A 19,266-nucleotide genomic window follows, 5' to 3' on the forward strand; every position below is an offset into this window, starting at 1 on the left:
ATGACCTCCTTCCCCCTTCCTCTCTCAAAGCAAAAAAATATCTTCAGGATGGGTCTCGCGTTTGGGCCACAAGCGGAGGAAAAGAAAATAACGATGATACCTTTTGGCAACCAAAGGGGGATACAAGGAACAAGGAGCCGAGCTGGGAACAAGACTATCCAAGGAAGCTGCCTGAGGTTAGTAGCAAGGCCGTGAATACCAAGCAAGACGACGCGTCGAAGGCTCCACTTTACTTGTTTGGTTCCAAGAAGGCTATCCAAGGAAACTGAAATTGATACCATAGCAGGTTCAAGAGCGAAAAAAGAGGCTACACAGCAGGAGCGGCACGCTATTTGGTGAATATCCAAGAAGACTATCCAAGGAAACTCGAATCGATTTCAAGGCCATGAGTGAGAAAAAAGAGTACACATCAAGGAGGTACCTGAGAACATCCAAGACAGCTGCATAATCCATTGTTGGACGAGATGACGTATGTTTTTTACGCTTCAGGCCAAGAGGCTGGAACCATTACGGACGTGGGCGTGGTTCAGTTGTTGATGGTAGATACAAACATTAGAGAAAACAATAAATTGTAACTTACTAACTTGTGATGCATACGTAATGTATCAAGTGTTGCTTTGTTTTTCATAAAGACTTCTTTCGAAAGCTTATTAATACAGTGTCTTAACAGCAGTATTAATACTGTATTCTTCATCCGGTACACATGAACAAATGGTTTTTGTTTGAGTTTAACTAATCTAAAGTCTTTGGCATTAACTATACCTTGTACTCTCTAATGCGTCATGAAAAATGTGACACGTGTAATTCTTCTACTGTATCGTCCATCGTCACGTCATCCCAATGGTTCTGGTCTGTAGACCGTGTTTACGTTGTAAATCCTGATATAAACATATGTATTCTCGAAAGGAGATTGTTGCGTACTCTCCAAAAAAATCCATTTCAGGCATCGTTTGCATCAGTACAGAAATGTGGTGTATCATCATATAAACTGTTGGGAATGAACAAGCTTTGTGAGAGTGTAGAGATATGGGCGCTACGACTCAGTGGAAATAACGCAGCACGTGCGTATAATTCTGTATAGTGTTGCGAAAGCCGCTCATATTCATCCACGTCAATTATCGTAATAAGAGCACTTGTCGTTTCTTGCAAGATAGTACCTGTAATGGGCGTGAATGTAAGAAATGGTAACTTCTTATCTTTTCACTGCAAGGTTCAGTGTGAGTCTCCCAAAGTGCAGAATTCAGGCTACAAGCTATTAAAAACCTTGTATGATGCATTGCTGCGTAGGAAATGGGAAGCGCAAGAGGAAGAAACGGGAAGGTCAGAGCTGCCAGATTTCCTGAGTGGAACTATTGTTAGAAGCCTCAGGAAAAAGTATAGTTGCAATGACGTACTACCTTCTCCTTCATTTTCCCATTCTCCCGCTTATTCCTGCTGTGGAACATTTATAGATACAGTATACTGAATGCCTTGGTAATCTCAGTATTTGTGAGGATTTTCATCTCTTAAGCAGATGTACTTCATTGCTCTTCTCCTTGATGATATGAGATACAGAATGCTTGGTGGCAAGGGTGAAGCGGTACTGATCTCTCCTGCAGCACGTCACAACATTGTCACCACAAGGGTGCTGTAGAATCCACTGTATGGCTGCCACTGTTGTTAGAAATTGGGAAACAATGATGTATACATGTCATAACCTGGTGGACGTCACTCTTCTGAAGAAGCTGAAGAAGGAGGATCGGAATAAGGAACGGAGGGTTGTGGTAACTATGAGAATCTATTATCGTGTATCATGTGGCCTCGAGCTTACTGATAATTTTCGTAACTAATATGCCAGAAGCTAAAGATGACGGATATCAGTCAGTTATTCTGTCACTCTTACAGCTGCCCAGATAAACCATAATAGCTGAAATTGCTTGCAGGCAATGCACCAGAAATCAGCCTTTGTAGAAATACAAAAAGAGATTATTATTATGCTGCTGCTGCATATTACCTTTCTTATCTCGCATGAAGCTGGACCTTTTCATCACATTACTTGGCGTCCGATCGTCCGAAGCATGCCTCTTGAAAACTATGTATCCGATCAGACCGTTGACTTTATCAGGTCATCAATGAAGAGTACTGCATCTGTTCTTCTCTGCAAATTCTGGTCGATTCGTATGGTTTCCTTGCCACGAAATCATCATCGTGCTACTTGGATCCAATATCGTAGATCATGTGGTGGTTGTACCTTTAAAGAAGGAAACGGTAAGCGTACCACGACAAGCTGGAATCTCGCAAGCTAATGCGTACCGAGGAGGTCACATCTCATTACGGCAGATCCGGGCACGCGGCAATGTTGCAGTGCTCAATGCATACCGCTCATGACTGGTTGCCGCGCGGGCAATAATGTTGCAATGGAGATTGGTGTGGAGATCAAGAAGCTGCTATGCGAAGTCCGCTTCATTGTAGTACAAACTCGTGTCGAACACGCACGGCGGGAAGCAGCGCAAAAAGCATTGGCAGCAAATCGAAAAGTCTTGGAAATTCTGTGTCAAGTTTTTAATGGTTGACAATTGTTTTCTCCAATGACTCATAAGCAGCAAGCGATATGTAGGACCTTCTTGCAAATAAACTGGAATCACATTCCTCTTTATGATGATATATGGATAGGAGGGAGGAACGTATGCTTGTACGCGTGACAGTAGTTGATGATGATCTTGATATTTCGAAATACATACCATACATGTTGATACTTCTCTGTTCGATTATGTAGAAGATAGTAATGAAAGGCCATGATTATGCATGATCTGACATGATTTTTTCCCCTTTTGCATTACCAACTCTGCAACGAAAATACGGGAGTGTAGTCCAGTAAAGAGCAAGTTACATCACTCTGACACACATTGTGGACTTCATTTGTCTGTTTTATGATGCATTCCTATGCATTTTTGCAATTGTTTATAGTATCATTACAGCATCACATAGCACGGCTAACAATGTAGTTAATGGCAAACCGTTAAACCGAATTTAGTACGCATCCGACAAAAAAGACGATTAAGTAAAATTCGTCCCAGAATAGATCCTCTTCTGACCCTCTTGTTTTGTCAGTACATCAACATCTCTTCGATTTATTGTCAGCGTCATATCTGACAGACTGAACTCTAATTTCAATGAAGTAATCGACTGCTCGATGAAGGCAAGTATGAGAATGTCTTCACAGATAGTATGTATAAGATATAGTGTCCCTCGATAGTCAAACCATATACACAAATTCCAATACAACCGGATCTCGGCGGCTTACAGTTCGTTTTCCATTGTTGTTTATTTACATATCATAGTCGGCTTTTTGTTCGAAACATATCCTCTGCCTACATCAAATTTCTCTCGGTGAATTTGTTGTAGCAAACACTTACCTATCAAGATCTCTCCTTCCGGCGGGAAGAACAGACAGCTTCTGATAAAATTCGTAACAATTAGCAAGAAACGGAACAAGTCGATCTCCAAGACTCGATTAAACGGTTACGACATTGCAGGCAGTAGCAAACCGGTGTTCACAACCATCCTTAATTTCCTCCAGCGTTTCGAGACTGTGATCACTGGTCTTGGGGCAAGATCCCGACGAAGATTTGGCACGACTCCTCCGCATAACCTTGTCCTGGGGCAAGAAGCCTGGTTCGAAGATAAGGTTGCCAGGCCGCCAGCTTTCTTGAGAAGTTACACATTGGATTGTGGAGTCCCACTTCGGATAGGCGTCTAGAAGAGTCAAGGTATCTTCCAAAGTCTGGAGGATGAAAATGCACGCCGGCGAGTCTTACTACGCACACAAGACACGATTCGGCAAGGCTCGAGTTGTAAGTGGCATGCCCAACAACATTGACGTAGCAAATCGGTTCGTCACCTCGTTTCCGTCGTCCTGTCCGCCATCACTGTCATCGTAGCAACCGCGTTTGTGTCGTCGATCCAGCAATACCTTGAATACCTTGTGCATCTTTCTGTTCTGGTCGAGGATTGTGTTGGTCCGGTAGTTTGTGCACTGTAAGATCGAACCATCCAGTGTAGATGATGTGGCCGCTAAAGCTCTGTCCTGAGCCGGGGATAAGCCTTCATTCAGTGATTCCTCCGTGGACACTGCTTGTCGTTACCGCAGCCACCGATCGCTGTTCGTCTTTCGCGTCTCCGGGCATTTTCTCGAAGAGCGCATCTCGTACAATGCGCACGCGTACCGTCAAACCCGAGACAATCAGAGCTTGTATGCTAGAAAAGTATGGACTTCGTTGCTCGTATTCCAAGTCTAGATCCAGAAGGATTGCAAGTTCCATGGTCTCAAGGCAAGCGAAAAAGTCTGGTTTCTCGGATTTGAGCACTCCGCGCAAATCCTCTCAAGCTTATTCTAGATCCTCCCCAGCCCTCTTTTTTTTTTCATATAATGTCAACAGTTTCTTATCTAATATTTTATAAATTTTGGAGTATTATGTGTAGTCCTATTTGTTATCCAATCTTAACCTTACTATAATATTCCAGCATCAATTTCAAACGTTTCAACAAAAAGGAAGTTCAAAGCAATGTTGGGCAGACTGTTGAAATAATTTCTTGCATCGAAAACGAGCAGGCATCCAACAATTTAGATAGATATATGCAGTGTATTTAGAAACATGAATAGAGAAGAAGTAACAGAGGTGGCCATATCTAAAGTCTTGATCCGTTCAACTTTTGACGAGTGTTTGGTCTGAGATGGCTAGGTGAAGACAAAGCCCGCAAGGATGGTCGGAATTCGGTTCCTGAGCCCCTCCTTTGCTGCCTTTCTACAACACGCTTTCGACATTGTATGAGTGAAATACCAACCATATCGATAACCGATCCAAATCATGAGAGCACAAATCTCAGCATTGGTAGTCCTTCGTCGCCCCCTCCACCAGGCTCACCAACCGTGTTTGACGTTGTGAAAGACATGGAGGCGCTTGATCGAGATGACTTGATTGAGGAAGAGACTATCGAAGTACCCGCACCGGAACAGTCAACACCTGAAACTAACGAAGCTGCACTGGACGAAACGTCAACTATAGAGCCTGAGGAAACGGCCCAACATATTCCGGAACAGCAGCTCGAAAACCCGGAAACGTTTTATCACGACAAGACAGTGCTGTTAACGGGAGCAACGGGTTTCGTCGGCAAGGCACTGTTGTGGAAGCTGTTGATGATTGGCGTCAAGAAAGTTTTCATTTTGGTGCGGCCTATTCAGCAGCGAGGGAGAACTACAGTGCAAGAACGTCTTCAGGAGGAGATATTAGCCAACAAGGCAAGTACCTTGCTAAATTTCCCAAAGCGCGTTAATTAATACGATGTACGTAGGCGTTCGTGTCTCTTCGGCGATCTATGGGACCCACTTTGTTTGACAGAACGATGAGAGATAAAATCCATCCAATAGAAGGCGACCTATTGCAACGTGATCTCGGCCTCACGACGGAAGACCGCAAACTACTCGTCTTAGAAACCAATGTAATATTCCACTGCGCCGCGGTTGTCGACGGAAATGAGCGACTTGATTTAGCTACTCAGGTGAGCGTGGATGCATATGAAACGATTGATATCACGGCGGATTAATTGGTGGGATTTTCTAGTCCAATGTCCTAGGAACAATGAATTTAATGGAGATCGCCAACGAATGTATGAGACTTTCCGCATTTATCCACATGTCGCCTCTGCAAAGCTTCTCCGGTTTTGCATGCGAAGATAGACTACTTCCATTGAACCAAGATCCATCAGAAATTTTGCATGAAATACTAAGCGCTGAAGAGAATGGTATGAGTATGATTGAATCCGTTTGCTTGGATTAAAACTGAAGAATCAATTTGATTAGATCTATCGGCTTTATTTGATAAACTCAAAAGCTTGTACCCAGATACATATTTACTATCCAAGTCCTTGGCCGAGCATATGCTTATTCGCGAAGTAGAACGAAAACGATCGACAGGTGGTCAACAATATCCGGTCGCCATCATGCGTTTCAGCCCTATTGGTCCAAGTGTCGCCGAGCCATTGATGGCATGGGTAAGTGTGTGACAAAATATGTGTGCGTTTACAGAGTTGATGATTTTAACGTAAACGTATATTTGAGGCTGACGGTGTGAATGGAGCCAATGGAACAATTTTGCTTACCGGACGAGGCATTCGAGTGATTCCTTCTAGAGATGGTGATTTACCAGCAGATATCGTACCGGTGGACTATGCCGTCAGAATGGTTTTGGGTTGCACAGCTACCATTGTAGAGCCTAAGGAAGATTTTTCGGTGCCCACAGAATATGACGAGAGCAGTTTTCAACAGCAACAGCAACAGCACCAGCACCAGCACCAGCGACAACGATCGAGCGGAGGCTCCGTCGAAACTTTATCTTCACCTATCCGAGACTCTAAATCAACAGAAGACATATCATTCCAACGATCTTCATCTGGAACGAATGTATCATCAAGGACGTCTGTACATGCAAAATCGTTGATAAGCACAGCTACGTTTCCTTACATCTATCACGTAACAATGGCGTCAAAACGTTGTCTTGTTTGGAAACAAGCATATGAACCAATACGACAATATTGGACAGCGACGACGGCGATCAATTTACCAACCTCACAAATGTACTTTGCATCAACACTCAGCGGCGCTGGAGGACTTGTTCGAGCAAAGACGATGATGAACTCTTTACGCTCAGCAGCGTCGTCTTACATGAGTGGTGGCAACGGTGTCGCAAGTATAGCCGAAGCAAGGAACAGAAAACGCAGTTCTCAGCGTCTCAGCCGATGTATCGATAAAGCAACGAAACTGTCCTTGACAGCAAAGTCAACTCTCAAATACATCACCATCAGTGACACAAATGCGGCTCAGCTGTCATATCAACTGCAAGCTACGCCGCAGCTAGATCCGCACAGCCTTGTGCCACAAGATGTAGATCATGCATTCTGGAATAACTACTTTTTGAACGCTTGCTACGGTGTCCACTACTATGTATGCCAAGAACCAGACTTGCGCTTGCCGTCGCCTCTTTCCAGCTGGATGTGCGCACTGCAAGTATTCGAGAGCAATCGTTTGATTGACACGCCAGCCCAGAGCGGTGTATTCTCCAACGACCAAGTAGCGGCGCGAACTGCACGCATGGTTGCACAAGTGAAAGCAGTGTTGGATAACAATGCTTCCAGGACCGAACAGGACGAAGAAGATTGGCTGCGCGATATGGATGACAGTCTAGATGATTGGTGCCAAGACGGTACCATACTCAACGCAGATAAAGACAAGAGAGCTCAGCTCGGAAAATGGCGACGCAAAGTCGGTAGCAACGACGAGAGTGTCAAGGTTGTCGTGCTCAACGATAAACGTGTCAACCAAGCTATTCATCAGGTTTGGCATCTAAGCGAGTTTACTGTATCACATGAATGTTACATGCTTATATCGTGCAAATAATAATAGATTACAAAGAATGCTGGCGTGCAAAAGCAGACAGCTGTCAATGAAGCTATCGTAAGCGTAGTCGATTACAAGCAAAAGGAGAAAGTTTTTGACTTTTGTTTTTAGAAAATCCTTGCGCGCATGAGCGAAAGAACACAGCTGGCATTCGTGTGGTTTGCAGGTTATTTTCTAAAGTCTCTATTTGACGACATGTTTGAAAATATTCGCATTCATGAAGACAGTATAAGAAATGTAAGGATGAACGGAGGGCTTGGTAACAGCAGCGATGTAAACCGGATTATATATCTCCGTTAGATCCGAACTGCAATGCTTGGAAAGCGTGTTGTCTATGTGCCGGTAACCCGCAGTGTACTTGATCCATTATTGGTCTGGTATGTCGCCATCCGTTATCACCTGCCTGTACCTGCATTCGCTTGCGACGAGAGTCTCGTGCAACTCGGTCCCATCTCTGATATCTACCGTTTGGCCGGCGCATACTACATCAAACGTGACAAGAGCAAACGATCCCCTCTGAACACTGCCGTGATGGCTGCATACACTCAGGTCCTGCTTCGGGAGCACGGTGCCTTATCGCTAGGACTCGAGAAATCTCGCAGCCGCACTGGAAAATACCAGGAAGCATACCACGACGGTCTGATCGAAATGGTGATAGAGTCGACGCTTCAATCCAACCAGCAGCGAACTCCTATTGTTTCCCGAGTGGCGAGTCTCGAGAATAGTCCTCCCGCGACACCAGACACTCCTGATTCGCTTATCAGTCCTACTATGAGTGTGGATAGCAACATCAGCACTTCGCGCAAGGTTCACAGAGACGTGATATTCGTACCTATTAATATGACGTATGAAAATGTCCCTGAACTGCCGTATCTTCTTGACGATGTTTTGGATCAAAAGCCCACTCGACGCAACGTTTCGCAGCCTGCAAGCATTATGCGACCGAGCGAAGCGATGGATAAGAGAAACAAGATTTTAGAAGGCGGCGAGGCTGTACGCAAGCACGGCCGTGTTTTGTTCGGTATTGGTCCGCTGGTCAGTGTACAAGAAGCCGCGGAGGAAGTTTACAGAGCAAGCAGCGGATCCCTCAGAGATCCCAGTGACGAAGCGACACTTGTCGAAAAGATTACTCGAGAAATCCAGATCAACCAACGCAAAGCTTTGGTGGCATCGCCTGCTTCTTTGGTTGCGGCAGTTATTTTATACGGCAGAGCGACCAGCGGTGTATCATTTGGTAAAATTAAGGACATGGCGACTTGGCTCAAGACAGAACTTGTGTTGCGCGGATATCAAGTCGATTGGCAAGGTAAGTAAACATGATAAATTAGTGACAACCATTGAGGATAAGATGGGCTGAGAATAATTCTCTACGTGTGTAGATGGAGAAGATACGGATGCTGTTATCTTTTATGCTTTCCGGCTCCTAGACGAGGCCAAGAATCTTATCATAGAAAACAAAGAAATCACCGATGACACTAATATTCGAGTAAACGACCACGCTGATAATGTGATGACTCTCTCTTACTACGCTAATCAGGCAAGTCTCCTAATTGAATAATTGCAACCAGACAATAGTTAACGTTACAAACAGATTACCGATGTATTTTTACTGGATGCCTTCTTTGCTGTAGTCTACTTGTCCTTTACAGAGGACAAGGTAATTGAAGACGAATTCAACGATCGCTTCCGATTTTTGGTGCAACTTTTGGAACGGGAATTTGTGGTTTCCTGGGATATCGACGAGGTAAGCCATAATTGCCTTCGTTTTTGTTGACTACATCACTGTTAACACGCTGCTTCAAGCAATTCAACACCATCCTCAGCTTCTACGAGCAACGTAAAGTCATCAAGAGATATCCACAAAAGGATGGCAGCGCAGCGCAGTTACGACTCGTGGCCACGATGGAAAGTAACTCTGTCCGATACGAGCAGCTCGTATTTTTAGCATCTCTCATATACCCCACCATTGATTCCTACTGGATCACGTCCTGTTCGCTGTCAGCGCTGGAAGCAGTGCCCATGTTACCACGGAGCATTGTACCGCAGTTGGCTCAATGGATAGCGACGCACTTGATTACCGGCCGCCGAACGATCTATCGCGAAGTGCTGTCAACTGAATCTAGCAGAACAGCGGCCGAAGTTTTCATGACACTGGGCTTTTTGACAGAAGTACCGGCTAAAGAGCGATTATCGCCCGACGCACAAATTCAGCTGCATGAACTTGGTATACCAACAACGGAAACTCTAATAGAACTGTCGGGACAGAACAGCGATGGTGGTAAAACGCCTGTGTCACCGGCAGATGCAGAGGGCATGATGGTAGGACAAAAACAGGGCTGATGATGAATATTTTATCATCTTTGGAAAGGGCTTGACTGATACACATAATATAGAAAGCGTTGATGGCACAGATACAAATGAACAGGGCAAATTCCAACATGGCTGATCTATGCCAGCAAATTGATTCATACCGCCTTGGTACTGCGTCGCACAGGGAGACATTCCAAAACAAGCAGGTCTTCCAGAGGTGCTTGAAGCAAATCAAGGGTATCTTGCAGGCTAGCAGTACAGGAAAGCGACACGTTTCGCTGCCAGAAAACGAAGCAGGCCTTGTCCAGTTGGTATATGCTTTGCGCACGAGCAGCATGCCAGCAAAGGAGAACAGAACAGTCGCTGGCGGCAAGGCCTGGAGACGAATATCAGAGGCATACAACTTACGGCAGTGATGAGTTATACATAGTATATATATAAATTTTGTATGTGTACGTGATATATACCAATTGGTCAATTGAAAAACTTGCACCAGTATTCGTGACAGAAGCGGAAAACGTCGATGCCGCAGTCTTGACAAAAATCAGAGTACAAATTCTTGTCGGTTTTTGTTATGCTGCGGTGGTGAGTTTCGTGGGGTGATGACTTGAGACGCTGTGACTCCTTGTTGCCTGATGCGCTGTCTTTGATGCTGGATGCAGTGGTATCCATATTTATGGTTGCAAGAGGAAAAAGGAGGAAAGAAATGGGAAGCGGGAAGGACTGAAGGAGGAAAGAAGATACAGGAGAAATTAAGTTACTTGCCCAAGAGCTATAAAGATCCCAGATGCATACACATGCATATCAAAAGCGGATTAGCAGGATCGAGCGCCCTCTTTTGTGAAGTTTAATCTGCATCGCCGCACTTGACAGGGGCGCTCATCCTCTACTGGCCGAGAGATCTATTTATCTTCCCTAAAGGGTTTCATCGAACATAGTTTCTCCTGTCATACTAAGGTTTTTCATATTCGTTTGAACAATGTATAACACTGGATGTGCTACAAAAAGTCTATCTATATATGTGCCGCAGCCATGTAATTCTACAGTGTGGATACAAGTTACTTAACAGCGGCGGAAGGTGCACACCGGATCGATCGGAGCACAGAGCCGTTGTCGGTTAACTTTTGAGCTGTCGCATTGATGCAAGTCCGTCACTTTTTTTCAAAAATGCGATCAATAGATACAATTCCTCGAGGTATTGCATACTATGAAGAGACGTTATAGTACGTTGGTGCTTAACACGGTGTCGACGGTAGATGAGGAGACGAAAGCCAAGGTGCTGGATATCATTAATCGGCAGTTCGATCTCGAGATCCTGCTCAAGCACAGAGAAGTACGAGCGATCCGCAAAGAAATCAACGCTGCCGAGTCAACGTTGCGCGATTTACAAACGGCCATTGAACGAGAAATCCATGCAGCCAACTCGCCGCATTATACCCGACGATCAGCCGCGGTGCAAAACCCGTTTGCGATATACCAGGAGCAACAGCAGCAACTGCTTTTCCAGCAACACCAGAACCAGCAACGACGGTCCGTGCAGCCCGCTAGGAGTCATGGTTTATACGGGCGACGCAGCGACGGTGTATTCGTGAGGTAACAATGCGCGTAGATATGCCCGGATGGAATTATGAGATTGTAATGAATAATAGGTTATCATGTCCCGCATGTAAACGCGATGATTTTGCAAACCAACAAGGATTTTTGAACCATTGTCGGTTAGCACATGATTTGGAATTTGGACCTTACGAACAGATCATGCTGCGCTGTGGAACGCCTGTAGACGAGAGCGAAGTACCACCAGATCATCCAGCAAGGTTGCGCCCAGTGACCAAACCGGTGCCGATTCAGCCGTATGTATTGTAAAATCCTTACGAAATATAAAATGTCATGCTAACATTAATTCCATAGGCCCGTAAAGAAAGAGAGGGTATGCAAACAAGCCTTTTTTATATTTTTGCTAGGAAACGATCTCACCGTAACTTCATCCTACATACGCAGCCACGCATCAAAGTATTTGAAGAGGATGTGGATCTGGAAATAAATTGGGCCAAAGATGTGGAGGAAGCGGCTGGAAGAAACAGGGAAGGGACAAAGGCTAGCAAATCGTTACCAAAGCATCAAGAGCAGGAGCAAGGAAAGGAGGAGACGACCACGGAAGAGGCCCGCGCCGAGTTATCCGAAGAAACTGAGCAAAAATCTCCTCAAGAGGAGGGCGAAGCTAGACCTGAGCAGCAGCAGCAGCAGCCCCAAGTGGAATCTTTTGCAGCCGCTGTCCTATCTGCACCTGAAGCTGAAGGCGGTTCACGTTTCTATATTAAGCGCAAAATCATCGTTGGCAATGTTAGCAAGTTTGTTCCTCCAGGTAGGACATGAAACGTTCGATGTATGAATGATGATTACTTACATATTGTTACCAATCGCATAGAAAAACGTGATCCGACACTCAAGAACTACTCGCATAAATGGATGGTCTATGTAGTGGAACCTCCGCAGGTATGAGAAAGATGAGATGTACGTTGAAGGCATTTGAATTTCTTATGCATTGAGCAGGCACAAGGAGTTGCAGAATTTATCACGGGCGTGCGTTTCTATTTACATCCAAGTTACAAACCACACGATGTTGTTGATGTGACAGAACCGCCGTTTCGACTGACCCGGCTGGGTTGGGGTGAATTCCCAATTCGGATGCAGCTGTTCTTTGTGGATAATCGACGCAACAAATCAATCGATATTATCCACCAAATCAAGGTGAATCACTAAACTACAGGATGGTAGCAATCTATATACTCACGCCGAAATGTTAGCTGGATCACACACATTCTGGAAAGCAAGTACTGGGTTCTGAGCGAGAAATTGAAATAGAATTGGATCGAAACACAGATTTCAAGGATGTATCCAGCAAGCCTACTGCATCTCCTCCGCCCGCGGTTATAGCAGCTGCAACTGGACCGAGCGCTGCACCTGCAAAAATGGAGACGCCACCAGCAGGTAATATCATAATGCTGTTACTGTGCGACTAATGGTCCTCTAATGTTAATCAATCTAAAGTTATGGCAGCAAAGCAAAAAATGACGTTGCTAAATAGCATGTTGAAAGGAGCCATACATCGTCTACCGATTGTTGGATCGTCCAAGATATTACCTTACACCTGCGCACGTAACGCGAAGCAGTTCTATTCTTGGTCTGTTGGCAAAAGAAAAGCTGTTGAGGTATGGCAAAAAAGATAAATTTTGAAGTGGTATGCATGCTGATATCTAGTTCTCCTTTTCTAGTGGCACCGAGCACATCTTGTCCGGTTATGGATCCAAGCAGAAGCGAAGGAAACAGCCGACCCGATACTTCAGGCAGCGGCAACGGCATTGACGACAAAGGATGTCGTCTTGTGGTGCCGCGTGAATGGGCATGTACCTAAACGTGTGGATATCGATGCAGAGCCAGAAAAGGGCGACGAAAAGTTGTATTGTCGTTTCTGTGGCGGTCGACTTGCTGAGGACGAGAATGCAGCTGAGCATTGTTCTCGGAGACCTGCAACGTGGTCTTCAAAGAAAAAGGGCGTATCAAGTGTGAGCAGCGTCAGTGATCTGCTACGAACCTTACCTCCGCAGTGGGATGAACCGAAAGAAGGTAAAAAAAGTGTAATGAAACTACCTAATTCTCTATGCCACTGACGCCAACGAAATGTTTTTACAGAAGAAATGGACATTGATGTGGATGTAACGTCTGGTCCGGTGGAACGCTCGGAACGCACAGAAAATATCCTTGAGAACATACGCGAATGGATCAATTCCGGAAACTTGGAAAGCTCAGACGAAGCCCACATTGACTGGATATGGTCCGTCGTGAAACAGCTACGTCTCAAAGGCGTTGTTGCTACAGATATGGTGACGGGCAAGGACGGGGTGCTCAAGGGACCTACGGCCGATTTTGACTTGTACACAGCCTGCGATCAACGGCTGGTCGTGGGTACTTTACTAGCCAAGGTGACCCGCTCGTTCTTGAAACGGGTCTTGGATGCCAGCGTCAATGTGCTCAGGGAGCAAAGTGCCACTGATACTACTAGTGGCAGCAGCAGCAGCAGCAGCAGCAGCAGGGCACTCGTCCCGCTGCATGTTTACGAAGCAATCCAACGTATAGACGAACTGGATTTCCTGACGAACAAGTACATGGGACCTCACAGAATGGAAGAATGAAAAAGTTTAATATTGTATAGATACCACCGCTATATGACCTTGACTACTTTTGTACAAAAAAGAAAGGATAATTACAAATAACAAACTGTAAATAAAATACTACTACTCCAAAGAATAGAATATTAAAGCAATCCTCCACTTCTCAGATTATCATGGAGACAAATGTCACTGACAGCAGCCATGACAAATTTGATCTGTTTGGTATCGGTCGCGCACGTAAAATGTGTGTAAAGTTGCTTAGAATCCGGGCGAGCGTTTAGCGCAACGAATCTGTGGAAGAGATACTGGCACGCGGCTTCGTACTGGCTACCACCCATGTAGTCTGCAAAGTATTTTGAGAGTGGACTTCGTGCGAGTTTTTCGGCCAAGAGGTCAATCTTGTTGAGGAACAGGATGATGGATGTCTTTGTGAACCACTTTGAGTTGCAGATCGAGTCGAACAAGGTGAGTGCTTCCTGAAGCCGGTTGACGGATGGGTCTTCGACGAGGACTTGGTCGTACTCGGAAATGGCCACCAAGAAGACAATAGCAGTGACGTTTTCAAAACAGTGGATCCATTTCTTGCGTTCGGATCTTTGGCCGCCAACATCCACCATGCGATAGGTCACATTGTTGATAACAAAGGTAGTTTCCATGATGCCTGTTGTCTTTACGCGCGATCGAAGGACGTCTTGGTCGCTCGGCAAATACTTGGGATGGCCGATACGGATGATCGAATCAAAGTAGCTAGAAAGAATTTATTGTAAGCATCCCATTAATCTATTACTTCAGCTGCGATAAACTTACTATCGCGCAGAATCGTTCAACTGAAACTCGTTGGATCGGGCGACGCATTCTCGAACACCTTGATCTTCCCAAAGCGCAGCGATAGCTTCCACGAGCTCGTGGCTCAGGAATTCAATCTGCGGCGCTGTGTCCAGCACCATCCGGGCATGCACGACATTATGAGCATTATGGAACGGGATACCGAGCCTATTCATAGCCTCGAGCGTCACACGCATCGATTGGACCGTGTTGCTGTAGATGACTTCTTTGAAACTTTCGCGCTCTTCGGGAGTGTAGCCGCCGTCGTGGATCAACTTCATTTGCTTGAGAATAGTCGACTTGCCGGACTCGCCTGCACCGAGAAGAAGCAGTTTTACTTCGGATTTCTGGCCGGCTCGTTCGCGTTTCAGCTCATTGTCGATAGCATTGCTTCGTTGCCGTCTCTCGATGGTTTCAGCAGACTGGCAGCAACCCATTTTTAACAAGAGAATAGAGCAAAGAAGATAAAAAAGCAAGGATAAGAAGAGCAATGAAGAGGACCGGGATTGTGAGTTTGGTCTTGTAGATTTATCTACATAAGTGCTCCCCTCCCCACCGTTTCCTCGTGATGAGGTGTATGTGCGATATGCAGGGCTTGGAGATCTCGGAAAGGGAGGACTAAGAGAAAAAGATATATGTGTTCAAGATTGCCAAGAACGAGAGAAGGAGTGAGATCTACTCTTTTCTTGCTAAAAGGGCCGCTAAAGATCAAGAGATACCTCTTGCTCCTATCGCATCTATGCGTTCTACCCTGCATATCCCATCTCCCTCCCTTTGTATAAGAGGAGGTGCACCAGCAGATCTTATTGGCCCATCAAGGATAAGAAATGAATGACACGCGCGCGCTTGCTGTGCTAAACAAGTTTTGAGCGGTTTATTGCCTCACTCTTTCTCTCTCTCTTTTTCTTTCCCTTTTCCTAATGTTAATCCATCGATTTACTACTCCTTGCATTTACCCAGCTTTTCATATTCTCCTTTGTCTGCCTGCCGGTCGTCCCCATATCCGAATACTATTCACATTTACGGATCGTCCGAGCCCTGCATATACCGTAACTTTAGATCTGCTGGAGTTCACGGACACGGGTAGATTTTCACTGTGTAAATGGATCATACATACTCCTTTCAATTTGCTTGCACATTGCAGTGTACAGTACAATAGAGATATTTCCTTTCTTTCTTCTTCTTCTTCCTCCTCCCATTCCGCCCCCAGTATATACACATACGACATTCCCGGGTCACTCTGATCATAGACAAGTGGGGCAGAAACGGGGGCCCGGATGCTGCTATTCCTAAACAAGAACTGTTCCGGCCTAGATGCCATTAGAACGTGCGCGCAAATTCTACGATGCTGCACAATGGCCATGTTAATACTTTGTGTCACGTTAGCCTGTTCTTCTATCAGGCCACTGCATTGGATACTGCCCGCGCATGCCCCCGAACCTTAGCTGCGACCGTGCTGTATATACATGTATACATACGAATCTGCAAGATTTGCAAAACTTTAACATAAAACATCTGTGCGTATATAGGGCCAATGGCGCGGATAAAAAAGAATTGCCTGATATGATAATTTTAATGACGGCGGAACCGCATCCTTTTCTGAGGTGGCATCGTGTGCGACCACATTTATTGCAAGCTTCCCAATTAGACAAAAATGTGTACATACTGCAACGAGCATCATTGCTCGGGAACAAGCATGCTTGATAAAGTTCACAATGACAGAAGGACAGCAGCAACATTGCCGGTGCGACCCGACTGCCAGCCGTAGCAACCACCAGCAGCACCAGCGGCAGCGTTGTCAAGAATTGAACATCAGCGTGTGCAACCAATTATTGTGGTGTGGAAAAACTGCTTGTAATAACCACCTCCTTGTCCTTTTCTTTTTTTCTTGTTGAGAGGTCCTAGTGCACCACCACCGCCTCCGCCGCCGCTCCTCCTCACTTTTTCTTTCTCTCTCTCTTTTTTGCTTTTGCTTTTGCTGTGCCTGTCTGCTGCCTGCGTCACCGACCACTGCCCATCTTTTCGAACCGCTAGAGTTATTTGCACACCGACCTTCTGACAATGGGCGCTGTATGCTGCAGGCAGGATGGGCTTGATCTTGATGGAGAAGGTACAAGGGGACAAAAGGGGTTGTAAATAGAGATTGTGCGATGGGAAAAGGAGAGTATGTCCAGCAGGGAATCTCGGGACATGTACTAAATTTGTTCTCTCTCTTTCACACACACTCGCTTTCTGTCATTTCCTCCCTGAATCGCTCGCCTACCAGTTGATCTATCGCACTTTACGTTACTGCGGTCAGTCGGCAAAGGTGCTTTCGGAAAAGTACGAGTTGTCCAGCACAAGGGCACAAAGCAACTCTATGCGCTGAAATACATAAACAAGAACAAGTGCATCCAGATGCGGGCCGTGGAGAATATCATCTCGGAACGCCGTATACTCGAGCAAGTATCACATGGTTTGATCGTGAACCTGCGCTACGCCTTCCAGGACGATGAGAACTTGTTTATGGTGCTTGATCTCATGCTCGGCGGCGACCTCCGCTTTCATCTTGATCGGTTAGGAGTCATGCCGGAATCCTATGTACAGTTTTACGCGGCAGAAGTTGCGCTCAGCCTACGCCACTTACACAAGCATCACGTTGTACACAGGTATACATATGCTGAAAAGTGTGTCTAAAGAATCGGTTAAGATAACATTGTATCAAAAGGGATATAAAGCCGGATAATATTCTGCTGAATGAAAAAGGTCACGCGCATCTGACGGATTTCAACATCGCCGAACAGTTTACAGAATCAAGACCATTGACATCCGTCGCTGGATCAATGGCTTACATGGCACCGGAAGTACTGCTGAAGCGTGGGTACCTGGATTCGGTCGATTGGTGGTCGCTGGGAGTTGTGTGCTACGAATTGCTTTTCGGAAAGGTATGGAATGAAAGAAAGAGAGTAAGGGGTTATTCAAGCAAGTAGAGATCTGATCAAAATCTATCTCATCCCTCTTCTCCTGCAGCGTCCTTTCCGAGGAAAATCCAACGAGGCGTTGCAGCAGGCGATCGTCAGCAAACCACTCATCTTTCCAGAGAACAGCCAAGTATCTCCCGAGGCGATGGATTTCATCAAGGGACTCTTGACAAGGGATATCAATCGTAGACTTGGCTTTCGAGATAAAGGCTTCCAGCAACTTGTGAATCACCCCTGGATGAAGAACATCCAGTGGGACTTGCTCGAAAATAAGCAAGCTGTACCGCCATTCATACCAGATGTAAATATATATACCGCTGCTTAACTACGCATATTTTACTAACGCACTTTTAACAGAGCAAACGAGCCAACTTCGACCCGACGCACGAGCTCGAAGAAATCCTATTAGAAGACAATCCATTGACAGTACGAAAACGCAATCCAAAACGCAGTGCATCCAACATCAACTCGTCCCTCAAGAGCCAATCTTTGCATGAAAATGTACAAATATCTCCTGAACGGCTGCTCATGGAAGAAAAGTTTTTGACTTTTGACCACACCCGACCCGAAGAAAATGAATTACGGAAAAAAGAAATGGAAGAACGACGGTGGGCGCAAAGGATGACAAAGACGAACCGTGGTGGGGAAAAGTTATTTGTCACGCCTCAGCGAACGAGCTCCAAAGCGGCGACAACGTACAAGAAGACGGTCATGGAGTCGTTGGATCAGAAACCGGCACCGCCGTTGTCTGCGAACGATATAATGAAACTCGAAGAACTTGCACGCACTGCCAAAGCGGGTATTGGAAAAGAGCGAGGAACGGATTGGCGACCGCCGTCGGCTATATTGTCAGCCAGCTTACCGGCGCGCTCCAAAGACGCTATGCAGGCACGCGACGATTATATCATTCAGGCAGGCGGCGTTCCGCCTCCATCAAAACCTCCTCCGTTGCTTGCATCACCTACAAAGCCGAGCTTTGGAACTGAAAATGGCGTTACTCCTTACCGGCGCCGTTCATCCGAGGAGGGAAGCTATGTATCTTCGCCGGATAGAAGCGACCGATTACTTGTTGGAACGGCATCGTCGTCTGTGACGTCGCTCGATAATCACCAGCAACACCATCACCGATTGAGAGAGTATGAAGACTACAACCACGATGCTAGGACATCGCCGCCACCACCTCCTATGCCGCTGCCACCGCCGCAACTTTCGCACAGCGGTGACGAGTACTCCTCCACTAGTGGATTGCCCACGCCAATGTCTGTGCACAGACCTGTCACTCCAGCTGCACAGCAGGCATCTTCTTCATCCTTATCCTTGAGACACCCATCGAGTATTCCACCTCCACAACTGCCACCGCCCACCTCTTTGCCTCCGCCTGTACCGACTGCGCTGCCTCCGTTGCCCAGCAGCAAGATTCCAGCATCGTCTTATCCTACCGCTATATCAAATTACCCTTCGTGAGTTAGTTATCGTGTAATATTGTTTTGTTTTTCCCGTCCTCCCACATTTTAGATTATTTTACAAGCTAGGTTGTAAATACAGATTGCTGTCAGAGTATACACTCTCA

General features: G+C 45.8%; 8 protein-coding genes across 8 annotated transcripts; 5 read left to right on the plus strand and 3 right to left on the minus strand.

The window, feature by feature from the left end:
- Nucleotides 1-288: 288 nt before the first annotated feature.
- On the minus strand, nt 289-2,009 carry VTP01DRAFT_3844 (uncharacterized protein; the record flags this gene model as incomplete). Its single annotated transcript, XM_069382460.1, has 7 exons — nt 289-352; nt 422-498; nt 1,158-1,203; nt 1,264-1,339; nt 1,398-1,424; nt 1,811-1,840; nt 1,994-2,009. 7 exons carry the CDS (start codon nt 2,007-2,009, stop codon nt 289-291), a joined length of 336 nt encoding a protein of 111 aa, XP_069236170.1.
- A 48-nt stretch (nt 2,010-2,057) lies between these two features.
- VTP01DRAFT_3845 (uncharacterized protein) lies at nt 2,058-2,552 on the plus strand (the record flags this gene model as incomplete). The annotated part of the gene is made up of 2 exons (XM_069382461.1): nt 2,058-2,247; nt 2,320-2,552. 2 exons carry the CDS (start codon nt 2,058-2,060, stop codon nt 2,550-2,552), a joined length of 423 nt encoding a protein of 140 aa, XP_069236171.1.
- Nucleotides 2,553-3,493: 941 nt separating this feature from the next.
- On the minus strand, nt 3,494-4,301 carry VTP01DRAFT_3846 (uncharacterized protein; the record flags this gene model as incomplete). Its single annotated transcript, XM_069382462.1, has 3 exons — nt 3,494-3,735; nt 3,805-4,066; nt 4,125-4,301. The coding sequence occupies 3 exons, from the start codon at nt 4,299-4,301 to the stop codon at nt 3,494-3,496; spliced, it is 681 nt and encodes a 226-aa protein (XP_069236172.1).
- Nucleotides 4,302-4,807: 506 nt separating this feature from the next.
- VTP01DRAFT_3847 (uncharacterized protein) lies at nt 4,808-5,317 on the plus strand (the record flags this gene model as incomplete). Its single annotated transcript, XM_069382463.1, has 1 exon — nt 4,808-5,317. One exon carries the CDS (start codon nt 4,808-4,810, stop codon nt 5,315-5,317), a length of 510 nt encoding a protein of 169 aa, XP_069236173.1.
- A 38-nt stretch (nt 5,318-5,355) lies between these two features.
- Nucleotides 5,356-10,158, plus strand: VTP01DRAFT_3848 (uncharacterized protein; the record flags this gene model as incomplete). Its single annotated transcript, XM_069382464.1, has 11 exons — nt 5,356-5,538; nt 5,601-5,781; nt 5,840-6,030; nt 6,098-7,369; nt 7,439-7,489; nt 7,544-7,669; nt 7,733-8,738; nt 8,812-8,969; nt 9,024-9,176; nt 9,236-9,751; nt 9,826-10,158. 11 exons carry the CDS (start codon nt 5,356-5,358, stop codon nt 10,156-10,158), a joined length of 4,170 nt encoding a protein of 1,389 aa, XP_069236174.1.
- A 751-nt stretch (nt 10,159-10,909) lies between these two features.
- On the plus strand, nt 10,910-13,932 carry VTP01DRAFT_3849 (uncharacterized protein; the record flags this gene model as incomplete). Its single annotated transcript, XM_069382465.1, has 11 exons — nt 10,910-10,937; nt 10,999-11,335; nt 11,392-11,592; nt 11,651-11,669; nt 11,741-12,104; nt 12,168-12,235; nt 12,293-12,490; nt 12,547-12,730; nt 12,791-12,951; nt 13,015-13,366; nt 13,433-13,932. 11 exons carry the CDS (start codon nt 10,910-10,912, stop codon nt 13,930-13,932), a joined length of 2,412 nt encoding a protein of 803 aa, XP_069236175.1.
- A 122-nt stretch (nt 13,933-14,054) lies between these two features.
- Nucleotides 14,055-15,173, minus strand: VTP01DRAFT_3850 (uncharacterized protein; the record flags this gene model as incomplete). The annotated part of the gene is made up of 2 exons (XM_069382467.1): nt 14,055-14,658; nt 14,719-15,173. 2 exons carry the CDS (start codon nt 15,171-15,173, stop codon nt 14,055-14,057), a joined length of 1,059 nt encoding a protein of 352 aa, XP_069236176.1.
- A 1,624-nt stretch (nt 15,174-16,797) lies between these two features.
- On the plus strand, nt 16,798-19,160 carry VTP01DRAFT_3851 (uncharacterized protein; the record flags this gene model as incomplete). The annotated part of the gene is made up of 5 exons (XM_069382468.1): nt 16,798-16,846; nt 17,003-17,384; nt 17,444-17,660; nt 17,746-17,997; nt 18,054-19,160. 5 exons carry the CDS (start codon nt 16,798-16,800, stop codon nt 19,158-19,160), a joined length of 2,007 nt encoding a protein of 668 aa, XP_069236177.1.
- Between the last annotated feature and the right edge of the window lie 106 nt (nt 19,161-19,266).

This window comes from Rhizomucor pusillus (genome assembly GCF_041956525.1).
Source record: "Rhizomucor pusillus strain CBS 183.67 unplaced genomic scaffold VTP01scaffold_18, whole genome shotgun sequence".
NCBI classification, from domain to species: domain Eukaryota; kingdom Fungi; phylum Mucoromycota; class Mucoromycetes; order Mucorales; family Lichtheimiaceae; genus Rhizomucor; species Rhizomucor pusillus.